This window comes from Caretta caretta, chromosome 27, assembly GCF_965140235.1.
Source record: "Caretta caretta isolate rCarCar2 chromosome 27, rCarCar1.hap1, whole genome shotgun sequence".
Lineage (NCBI taxonomy): Eukaryota > Metazoa > Chordata > Testudines > Cheloniidae > Caretta > Caretta caretta.
In genome coordinates this window covers 10,521,612-10,533,871 of record NC_134232.1, presented here as the reverse complement: position 1 = coordinate 10,533,871, position 12,260 = coordinate 10,521,612, and the positions used below count along the sequence as shown (strand labels likewise).

General features: G+C 40.2%; 1 protein-coding gene across 7 annotated transcripts in view; it reads right to left on the bottom strand.

The window, feature by feature from the left end:
- Positions 1 to 12,260, bottom strand: part of HOXB3 (homeobox B3) — a 59,085-nt gene that overhangs the window by 2,490 nt on the left and 44,335 nt on the right. For 6 of the 7 annotated variants that reach the window (XM_048830077.2, XM_048830078.2, XM_075123685.1 and 3 more), the window contains 2 exons: positions 6,983 to 7,045; positions 1,049 to 1,603 (listed from right to left, as the gene is read on the bottom strand). In XM_048830077.2, coding sequence (XP_048686034.2) covers positions 1,049 to 1,484 — 436 coding nt within the window. In that variant the 5' untranslated portion in view covers positions 1,485 to 1,603; positions 6,983 to 7,045. Of the gene's footprint in view, positions 1 to 1,048; positions 1,604 to 6,982; positions 7,046 to 9,215; positions 9,599 to 12,260 lie in introns of those variants that run through there. The other variant, XM_075123688.1, reaches the window with a different exon arrangement.

The following is a 12,260-nucleotide window of genomic DNA, read 5'->3' as shown; positions in this document are numbered from 1 at the left end:
CCATCCTCCCCCCCCCCCCCGTTCACATTAGCTTGCACTCTATAATCATGTCATTTATTAAGAGTTCTGTTCTCCAAAGCTGCCCCTGCTTTATGAAAATTTGATCATGTCACGCAGAAAAGGATTCCAGGGCCATTTATTTAGGAGTCGATTATTTTCAGTAGATAATTTCGAGACAATAAAATTTGGCAGGGGGCAGTGTTTTGAAAAGCAAATTAATATAAACACGGATGCCAGCAATGTGTGTATTGCGTTTTCATGTGTGTATATTTTATACCTCACAGGCATGTGTGTGTGTTTTGTATAAATGTGGGTGTGTATTTAATATAGGTGATAACACACATGCGCGCATAGGGGCACACATGCATTTGTGCCTTCAGTGTACATGCGTATATATAATTGCCCTTATAGAATATATATGCATATATAACACAAATACTATATTAAAACACACACACACACACACTTATATAATAAACAGACACGTGCATATCTGTTTATGTGTATGTATGGGCAACTATATTTTATTATATTATATATAAAAGAGCAATTCCATGGTGTTCTTTTATCTATCTAATCTATCTATCTATCTATCTATCTATCTATCTATCTGTTGATCAATAAATAGATGGATAAGTAATATACTGTGGAATTTCTTTACTACTGATAAATATGCTGCAATGGATATCCATATGCATTTATTAGTAACTACATGCATTCAATGCTTCAGCCACCTTTAGCTATGTACAATTTATTTGGTGCATTTTACTACAATATTATGGCATTTAAAATAAATAAATACATAAATCAAGTGTACACAGCTAAATCTTCATTATGGGCCAAATCCAGTGGGCTTTATTCAGGCCAAACTCCCATTGAAATCACCAGGAGGTTTGCTTGAATAGAGGTTGAATGGCTTGGCTCCGTCAACCATAGCAGTATTTTCAATGCATGTATCTTTCCACTTTCAGACAAGAGCATTCAGGCTGGTGGCTTCATTACCTCGCTGTTTAGGGAAGTGGAGGGTTACAAAAGCAGAACATTATACCTGTGGTAGGGGAACTGTTTTTCTGTTTGGAGTTTTGTCTCGATTCTTTCATCCAGGGGAAAATCTGTTTGGTGAGAGTTGCGTTTGAACTGAGATTTGATTTGCTGGGGGCAGTTTTACTGCTCCCTGACTGGCTATCGCTGTTGCTACTGTTGCGGTTGGTGACGGAGTTTGGGGGTGGTGAGACAGGTGGGGCTTGATGATTCTCCCGGGGCAAACTCGGACGCATGCAGCTTCCATTCAGGTCTTTACTTTTTGCATGTGGGGCAGTGTTGCCAAGAGATTGGAGGGAGCAGGCAGACCTCTGGTAGTCATTCTCCACGTGAGAAGAAGGCTGGAAAGGCTGTTGAGGGCCATCATAACCAAACCCATTAGCACCCTGGTAGGAATAACCTCCAAACAGCGTCGAACTGTCGTAGTATGTTGTTTTCTGCATCTCTGGGATTCCCAAAAAATATTTTTACTGACTACCAGGGTCTTGAGACCCCTATGGAAGAACATTGGCACCCCAAGGTCACGTGACAATCCGTTTCCAGTTGTCTATTGGAAGCTGACCTGAAAGGTTAGAAGAAACACACAATGATAGTGGCCTGGCTATGAATCCATCTTAGGTCGTGAAAAGCACATGACATGAATAGGGTCCTACAGAACAGGGCTAACAGATGCTTTGAACAGATTTGTCATGTGTTCCTCCTCCCAAGGCTTATCAACTATTTTAAAGTTTATTTTTTAAAGTCAATGCATTTTTATGAACAGCATTGCACCGTGTATGTCTAAATATGTCTAAGCACTGGTGATTTCATATGCATACATAGGCATAAACACACACACATTAATATAATAAGAACAAGAACATAGAATGGATCACTGCTATCCACAAACATGAACCGAATATAATTCATGCCTTTTTACCCCACATCCTAATCCAGTCAATACAATAAGCAGTTCCCAAGAATAAAAGAAAGAAGGTTACGATGTGCCCAGAAACGAAAGTTTGGAGGATCAGATACTACAAAGTTTTGTTGCTTTATTGTAGGACTGCCTCACAGAGTCTTTGATTTTAAACCAAGAATGGCAAATAGTCTCTATATTTTATCAAGGTAAGGGTCTCTTGACTCATTTAGCTTTATTTGCTGCTTCCACAGTAACACACGTTGTCTTTGCAATTCTGGAGAAAATATTTTCAACAGATATTGGGGCATCCATTTAATAAAACAAAACGTTTTTCCTTTGGCCTATTTGTCTATTGTGTTTAGGACAAGTACCTTTTCACTCTTCACCCCCATTTCTTTAAAATCTTGAGTCTGGAACTGCCATTGAAAAGAATTGCTTCCAAACCCAGTTTCATTGTGTGTGTCTGTGTTTTTTTAAAAAGCAATTTTGTCACCAGGCCATTTGGTTCTAGCTTTCTATCCCTTTGACTTTTCATCATCCCCCCCCCCCTTCTGTTTAGGTTTGCTTTCCAATCCAAGCCCAAAAGTTCCAGAAAACCGGAAAAACCAGCCTTTACTACCTCCTTTTGCCCAAAGTATGAACTTTCTCTTCATGGGATGGGGGAAAAAAACCAAGAAGAATGGACACTGATCAGAAAATAATTTGGTATCTGGGGATCAACCAAGCAGCAAACTTATTTTAAAAACCCGGTGGATTTTCCCCATTACTATGCACATTATGCGAGGATGGATTTGATATTTATCGCCATTTTTAAAATTTAATTTTTATCACTTTTAAAAAATAAACTGCATGTAAATAAAGTCTAATGAGATGTTTTCAAATACTAAAGCTTTAACACAATGCACAGCTCTACAATAAATAACACTCGGATTTTTCCTCCCCCGACTTTTGTGTGTTTGTGGTTATGTCAAACTGCACTTCAGACAACACACTCTCCGCCAATATACACATGTAAGATTGATTTAGCTTTTATACATCAACTTCTCCACTCCCAAATCGGTGGGATAGCTTCCACAGAGCTATATTATTTATTTATTTTGTCGACAAAGAGTCTGGAATAATTTTGCGGAGAATTATTGGAGGGAGTACTCGGGTTTTATTTCCTAGTCATGATAAATATTAAAAAGTATACTCCTCTACCCGAGCTGAAGAGCTGTGAATTAATTAACAACCAGCAGTACATATATTATGAATAGGGTGGCTGAAATTGAGGAGGAGTACAAAAAGGTGGGAATCTCTCCCAGGCCTTCCTGTTTTACACTGCTTTCTTTCTTCTTCTTCTTCTTTTTTAATCGTCTTTTTCTTCTTCTTTTTTCTCTTTTAAATGCCCGAGGGGCTTATCAAAAGCAGCTAAAAAGAACAGCGGTGATTTTCAAAAAATACATACAATAATCGTACCACCTTCTCCACCCAAAAAACCGAAGCTATCTGGTTTGGAGCTTCAACAGAAGAGATTTGCTTTTGTAGCTCATCTCTCAACGCCTCGCAAATGCCGGTCATTTATCTTCCCGAAGACGGCCGGAATCCTAATTATTTACTCCAAGGAATTGTCTGTGTGTGTGTGTTTTTTTAAAAAAAAATCTCAGGCAGAATAATAAATATTAGATTATATCATGTTCCAATTAACTACCGCAGGATCAAGTCTAGTATGTTTCCCCATCTTCCAAGTTTCACTTTGCGAAGGATAACAACATTAAAGACACAACACAAGAACTTTTACGGCGAAAGATTTAGAGGTGATTGAAAAAAAAATGCCAGTGAAATATCGAGATGGAGAAGGAAAAGGGATCTAAGTCAAAAGGTTCATAGGAAGATTGGGTGAGAGGATGGGAACAGATCTAAGCCTATTTATTTCCCTTTAAAGCGATTCCCTCCATGTTGGAAATCCTAAATTCACTACCTGACTCTGTTCAGGAAGAAGAGCAGCTCATTCCTCCCCGCCCCCGCCTAAGGTATATTTCACAGACCGAGCAAAAGAAAGAATAAACCCGTTTTTAGTTTAAAATAAGAACGCTATCGACATGCCTCTTAACAATAGGCTGGCGCTGAGAGGCACCTCAAATTCCAGCGACTGCCTTGCGGTGAATATGCCTGGAAAATAGAGACACATTCCTAAAATTTCCCTCCCCCCCCCCGCATCATCACCCCCAAGCAGAACCCCCCAGTTGAAAAGCAGGGGGGAAAGAAAGGCCCCTGGATGAGGGCTGCAAAACAGTCGCTGCGTGGAAGGAAGCTTAAAGCTTGTGAACTCTTCTTGAACCGAGATTGGAGTCATATGGTCATAAATCATTGGGACATAGACTCCGCCATTCACAAAGTGATAGCCTATTTGAGTCCAGCTTACCTTAGTCTCTGACGAGCAAAGCACAGGCAGACATAATGTATGTTCACATCCAGCACCAAAGCAATCAATAAGCAAGGAATTGCACCCTCTTCCTTTAAAAAAATGTTAAAGGAATATATAGAGATAGATAGAAGTGTGTGAGTGTGCGTGGAAAAAAAAGAGAGAGAGAGAAATCCAGTAATAAAGCCAAAGGATGGGGGGCTAAGCCAGGGTAGCCTTCGGTTACGGCTGCTCAAATTCTCTCTCTCTCTCTCTCTCTCTCTCTCTCTCTCTCTCTCTCTCTCCCTCTGTTCGTTTGGGGAAGAAAAAAAAAAAAAAGCAAGATGCTTTACAGCTTCCAAGATGTGTAGAAAAGCTCAGGGCTTTGAATGGACAAACCCTGAGATTCTAGTTGCCCTATAGACTGGTACGCCCTGCTCACTGATAACAATGGCCACGGCAGAGGGGAAGAAGGGAAGGAGGGAAAAAAAGGAAAGAAAGAAAAGCTGAACGCGAAACCTTTAACTAGGCAAGGTTGGGCTAGGATTAAAAATAATAACAGTAATAATAATGAGCCAGGGTGGAGGGGATGCGGGGTGGGGAAGGGGTGTGTGTGTGTGAAATAAAGCTAGGTGGTATTTAAAAAAAAAATTAAAGATTTGCTTTGGAGCGCTGGGCAAAGCCAACAGCCTTCCAAACAGCGTCACTAGTGAAAAATTATGCTAATTGCAGACGTGGTGGACCGGGGCCTAGACAGAAAGATAGCAAAGCTTTCCTTTGATTCACGTGTTTAACAATTAGGTGTCAATTTATGTTAATAAACCCTTTCAACATAGGCATACTCCTCCCCCCCCCTTCCCACCCACAGTTAGAATCGTCTTTCTTTCAATAACTGGTGCATATATTTTGTCTCTCCCTCCAACTGGATTTGTCTCCTGTTAAGAGTCCCTAATATGGAATAATTATGAAATATACTTTTCGGGGGGGGGGGGAAGAAGGGGGGGTGATCAGCCAGCCAGGGGCTGATTATTTGTTTTAAAGGGAGTGGAGACCGGTGGGGGGAGGGAGGAGAGGGTGACAAAAGGAAGAATCCGTTGTGTTGATGCAACTCAAAGCCTACAGCGGTGGGGAACTTTAATATTAAGTCTGCGTGTCAAAGTTCTCTGGCTGGTGGCTACACTATTCCCCACCTACTGCAGGTTGGTGGACGGGAGGAGGTGGAATTTGCATTTCTAAAGGGCGAGAGAGAGTAAAATCACATAGGAAAGGCAAAGTCCGGGAGGGGTCGAACCATAAAGATTTGTATTAATATGATGGTGAAGATGATGATGCCAGACGCTGCTGCTATAGCTGGGCAAGAGTTATGACTCCTGGAGCGCGCACAAGGAAACTTTCCCCGATGAGTTTTGATGAAGGTGCAGGGAAAGGAAGCGTTGCAAAGGGAGCGTGGGAGGAAGACAGGGCAAAGAATGTAGGTGTCTGCACTTTTTTTTTTTTCTTTCCCCTGCTGTTATTGTTCCAGATTGCAATGATCTTCCTCGCCTTTAATTCTTGCCCACACCGCCTTTGGGTTAAGTGCTGACTGGAGAATTTAACTGTAGGCAGAGAAGGGAAGGGGTTGACACGAAAGCTCTTTGGATCCCGCTTGGAAGGTGTGTCCACTTGTGCCGTTTGCATCACTCTTTCGCACCTTTTGTTGAGTGTCCATTGAAAATGGGGCTACATAAAGAGTTTACTTTTGCAACAACTTACTTTCGGGATGCGTCTGGTGGAAAAGACTTTCAAGGTGCTGGCTGCAGGCTTACTAGGGGGCATAGTGTTTCCACCTATTGTTCTAACATCAGTTTTCAAACCTGTGTCTTGAGGGGGTTCCACCGTGTAACTGAAATATCGTCTCTGAGAATTTTTTTTTCCCTTCTAACTTTTTATGAACTGGGACTGGGACACACATCTTCAACTGCAGGCGGGCGTCTATTTTGGAACACCAGGGCTACAGAGCGGCATGGAGGAGACACGAATAGGATTCACGGATTATTCTTTTTAAAAGACCCTGCAATAGTCAACAGACTGTCGCAAATGGGACCTCATGGACTTGTGCTCGAATACCTAGAACATCAGAGGTGCCGTGAACTCTGCAAAGAACTTTTTCTGAAGTACCAATTTTGGGTTCCTTTTTTAATTAACTGGAGAATAAAAAAATAATAAAATCATAGCTGCATTTCTATACACTGAGTGTCTTGTAAGTAGATATTAGGCTCCATATCACCTTGTATTTCCGCTTCTACTTTTTGTTGCAGTTTTGTGTTGTTTTAAAAAGTGACTGTATTAGCTGCATTACAAGGTCAGCCAAATTTTGCTATCCTGGACATTTTAGACTTCCTTTCAAAGGGAATACAGAAAACATTTTCCATTTAAAATGTCCACCCAAAATTATAACCATAAACCATAAAATTTAAAGACAAGCCAGTAGCAAAACGAAAACACTTCACAGAAAAGTTAAGGCAATAATCGTCATTATAAATGTGGTGAAAGGAAAACAAGTTGGCTCTAACTAAAAACTAAACAAGTTTTTTGTTGTTTTTTTTTAAAAAAGAGTGGTTTCTGGTTCTAAGAAGTTCATTTTTTAATGGCCAGGCATCGTGTTTAATAACACTCACCAATTCTCCGTTGTCTGGTCCAGCACAAATGAGGCAGCGCAGCGGTTTGAGAAAGAAAGAGAACTGTAAAACAGAAAAGTGATAAAACTTCCATCACAACGGTATGGGAAATCGGACTTATTACACAGAGAACTCTTCCAGTGGTAATGGTGGGGAAAAGTGTCTAATGGACAAAAATTAAATACAAAAATATCCATTGTTCTATGTGAGGCATTTTCTCAACAATGTAACTAAAGGAGACATTTCATCAAGTTTTTAGCACTTTCCGAAAGTTGTTTTATATATGTGTGTCTCTCTGTGTGTGTATATATATATACACACACACACAGACATAAGTATCATCAAGATGAAGGATTGGTATCAGGCAGACATTCAGATAAGTATTTTTTAAAAATAACTGGACTCATATCTGAAGCAGTTTCAAGACAATTCTTGCAACCTCATTATGACCCTCTCAGATATTTTAGTATTAGCTCACTTGTAAATGTCTAGCATTTCTCATTTCTATGGTTCTCAAACATTTGGATACCACTTGCTCATTGGAAACCGTCTCTGAAGGAGATTATTTACCAGTTGTGCCTGTTCAAGCTTTGCATTAGAATAGTTATCGGTAGAAATTAGCTGTAGTGAAATGCAAACGTATTTTTCCTGTTGGTGAATTTTGGTTTTAAATAAATACTAATAAAAAAAAAGTGAGCTGTTCTGCAACCCATCATTTGCCTCCTTTTATTGTTTTTAGTTAAAGGCGGTTGGTAATTCCGGGTTAAGTGCATTTTAAAAATGAAATGTATCGAGTTAATTAGGTAAGGCGGTATGAAAGCCTTGTGGAAACCTCCAGACGATTTTACTGGAAGACAACAGAAGCTTAAATATTTACAGCACATCTTTTCCTATGTAGCCAATTTGTTCACTGTCTTGAATGATCCTCATTTAAAAAAAAGCAGATATTTTATGTTATATGTAGGTAACATTTACACAAAAGTTATTCGATAAAAGGATTAACGACACCAGCTTAAACCTCTGTAAAACTAGTCGGAGATTTATCACTGAAACCTTGACACGATTTGATTCAGAAAGAAAGAGGGGGGCGGGGGGGAAAACTCATTTAAAATTATTTTCGTTTTGGGAAACATTCCCTCGCTTTAATAATCTTGTTTCCGTTCTGTCTGTTGATGTTATTAATCTCAAATCAAATGTTCCTCCCGCACCTCTATCTTTCTCGTGACAACATTCCTGGAACATAAATCACACATCATGCTGACCTCTCTCTGGTCTGCGGCCTATAGCCATAATTTATGATGATGATGATGATGATGATGATTACACACACACACACACACACACACACTTTAATACACAACATTGGCTACCTTCCATTTACATCACAGCCTTACCACGTTAACTTGGGTTTTTAATTCCCTCTGTAGATTATCAATAAAGATAAAGAAAAACCCACCGCCCTTTATGTCGTATGAAGCCCAGCGCACCCAATATGACTCTATAAAAGTTCCACCCACATTAAGGCCTGGAAGAAAGGGGGAGTGGAGGTGGGGGATGAACAAAAGGAGGTGGAGAGAGGAGGAAAGTCGCATTTTTTGGCGTGACTAGAGAAGGCAGGGAGAAAACAGAAACAAAATAAATAAAGGCTCCGAGAAAGATTTTTAGTGACGCCAGCAAAAGGGGTTTTTGCTACTTTTTGCGAGACCCGGATTAAAAATAAAATCACTACCCTCCACTCCTCCCCTCTTTACCTCACTGCCAACAATAGGCTCATGCATTATGTACCATTATTAAAAGATATTAGTGGTGAATTATGGGTATTCTCAAATTAGGCACTATAATCTTAATAGGAACATTTATCTTTCTCGCTAGATAGATAGATAGATAGATAGATAGATAGATAGATTGCAAGACTGGTCACTATCCCCTTCCCTTTCCTTTTGTTTACTTTGTAACAGGATGTCAATATCCGAATTATGGAGGCCAACCCGTCTCCTCTCTTAAGAAGGTGAGGGGTAGGAATGCTGAGGTTGAGGAGGGATGGATTAGGGACACTCGAAAAGGGCACTCTCTCTCTCTCTTTCTCTCTCTGTCTCTGTCTCATACACACACAAAAAGTCTAAACAGAAGCCAGCTCCGGATAAGAAATCAAAATGAAACGGAGTGTACGGTGTCTTTGAGAGATTAGCCCTCTTTCTCTCCATGACCTTTGCTTACAAGAGTAATAACTCACCGGGTTAATGATCAATCGGCGGAAGTGCTTTTGAATTACCTCCTAAATGCAAAACAACAACAAAACCAGGGCGCCCACTATTCCTGGCTGTTTCTTTCCCCCACCCCCTGAAGCCCTCTCCTCTTCTATAAATTCTCTGGTCGCCAAAAGTCTTTCACCCACACATGTTGCTGTACTGTAATTTTTTTTTTCCCTCTCGGAGTGGGGGAAGGGTTTGGGTACCAGAGTGCTGTAAATAGATATTTAGGAAGCCAGTGACCAGCGAGACTAGGGAGGACAGAAGCCCTCTCCCACATATACTCTCCCCCCCCTTTCTAAATGCCAAAATAATGACTTGAATTATGCGCTCACGTGACTGGTAGACGTCAACCTTTTACCCATTTTATACAGAATTGTTAAATGAACTTCTCCCCCCCGCACACAGCATGTCCCCCCCTTTCCAGTGAATTCTCTAAACTTAGTTGCCAGCAGTCGCTTTCTTTTTTCCCACCTCCCCAGTCACTCCCCTCAGATATTTTGTTTTGCTTTTTTTTGTTGTTGTTGTTCGGTCCTCTAAGCAGAGGAGGAAAACGGAGGTGCGAAGTCTTCACCAAAACCACAAGCTTGCAAAGTCTCAGCTCCGAGCCAAATGTCAGAAGAGGTGGAAGGAACTAGAGGGGAAAGAAAGAAAGAAAGAAAGAAAGAAAGAAAGAAAGAAAGAAAGAAAGAAAGAAAGAAAGAAAGAAAGAAAGAAAGAGGATGGCTGAAGGAAGATGATTGCTCCGCTCCGAGCGACAGCAGCCACAATCTCCGAAGACCTCAGCTTTGAATCTGCTGCTGATAACCTGCTCCTGCACTTCACTAGAGAGAGACGCTGTGGGCCGGGGTGGCTGCTGGAGCAGTTTAACCCCCCACGCTCCCTCTCTTAACCGAGTGGATTTACAGTTAAAGCCTTTCTCGACCCCTGGAAAGAGGACGCGTGTTCCACGGCGGTAGATTCTACACTGGCTGCCCCCCTGATCTGCTTATGGGCTAGCCAGATTTTAAGTCACTTTAAAAAAAAATAAAAAATCTGGAGGAAAAATGAGGATATATATATATTTTTTCCTCTCGAAAGGATTCCTGGATAGCATCCAATATCTATTGACTGGTCAGTTTCTGTTATAAAATGAAGGCATTCCGTTACTTTATAGCTACATTCCTCTGAATAAAAAAAAGAAAGAAAGAAAAGAAAGAAGCGTGATGCGGGGCGGGGGATGGGTGGGAAGGAGGGATGCACAAGGGGTCCATTTTACCTGCCTTCATTTGATGTCACATACAGATAGGTAACAATTTCTGAGGGAGGAATGTCAGAGAGAAGAGAGAGAGAGAAAGAGTTATGTTCAGGAATCATATTTCTGGGTCTCTACGTGTTTGTATAGTGTGTTGTCTAACTAGATACAATGAGAATATATTTTCCTTTTGCAATCTCTTGTTATAATTTTTTATTGTATACTACAAATACACATGTATAGCATTCTATAGCTGTTGTATAATTAGATACAATGAGAACATATTTTTATTTTACATTCTCATTGTATAGTGTATTTATTATACACTACAAATACACTATACAAGCACACATAGTAGACACATAGCATGTAGATGTACACATGAATTTGCATATATATATGTGTGTATATACACATAGCATGACCAGTGATCCATATAGATAGATCAATCCATAACTGGCAGTGCTAAAATACTGTAATATTGTAAGGGTCTTTGGTCTCTCATATTCATCAACATATCAAAAGGCTATCATCCATAACAGTCCCTTAGTGCAGTAAATAGTTAATTTTTAATTAGAGGAGAAAGAATTCGGAACAACAATGTTTAACAGGGTTTCAGTGTCGTTATTGTGGGGGATACTTAGATGGAACTCAGCACCCGAGATCATAGTTCTGTTTTAAAATCTCCTCTAGCTCGTGCATGCTTAGCAATGAAATGAATGTGTGATTTGGAATGCAACAATGTCCTTCCCAGTGATGTTTAACACAAATGTAGGGTCACTGGATCTCGCTATAATCACACCCACACACACCCACACACACACGCTGTCCAGACAAAACCATACTTTAAGGACGACTCTCTGAAAAAAAATATTTCTCTTCTGATGGACCATCTACCGAGACTAATCCGATCGGTGGTGTTTCTGTGCTTGAACATTGGCCGGCTGCCTCATTAAGATTTGATCCTTACAAAAGCAAGAAAAATAAGGTCCCCAAAATGTATAATGAGTTTGTCGTGAGAGTGGTGGCGAGAATGAAATCCAAACCAAGAGATACAGGCGCACCAAAAATCTATTCCAACTCGAGAGAGAGAGAGTTGGAATTTCAAAAATCGTCCATTAATATCAATTTACTTCAATGAAAACTTTGGTTCTTCACGGAGTTGATGATTTATGATAAAATCAATTAAATTACTGTCATTTAGGGCCTTGTGGTTCCCCTCAGATTTTATTCGCCAACAGACCAAGCGCTTGGTAAAAAAAAACATTTCAAATTTCGCTGGAGGCGAGTAAAGATAATTCTGGATCTGAGGAAATTTAATGCAAGGCAATTTTCAGCAAAAAATCCGGCGCTTGTGTAGCTCTCTGCCAATATACACTAGTTTGCCTCGGGAAATATTAGACATTGAGTCTAAACTTTTGCGGTTTTACAAGGTATGGGGGCATTTTTTCTAGCTAACAGATTGTCCCAGGAACTGAGTTATTTTCAGAGTACAAAAGGATACAAACAAACACCAGCCAAATTGAACAGGGAGCACATTAAAAAAAGTGAACTTCAAATTTAATCCTATTTGTCTTCCTGTCTTCCGCATAAACTTCGTTGTGTTGCAACTCACTCTTAAAATACACATCGGGCCTTAACAAAGAGACCAATTCTTCCGACTCCTAGCCCCAGAATGAGTGACGAAACAGCACTCGTAAATATTGTGTCATATATTCCAACATGAGTCGTTTTCCTGCCCCTCCTTTTAAAATGGAGCTCATTGAAGAAATTACATATAAAAATAAATCTTTAT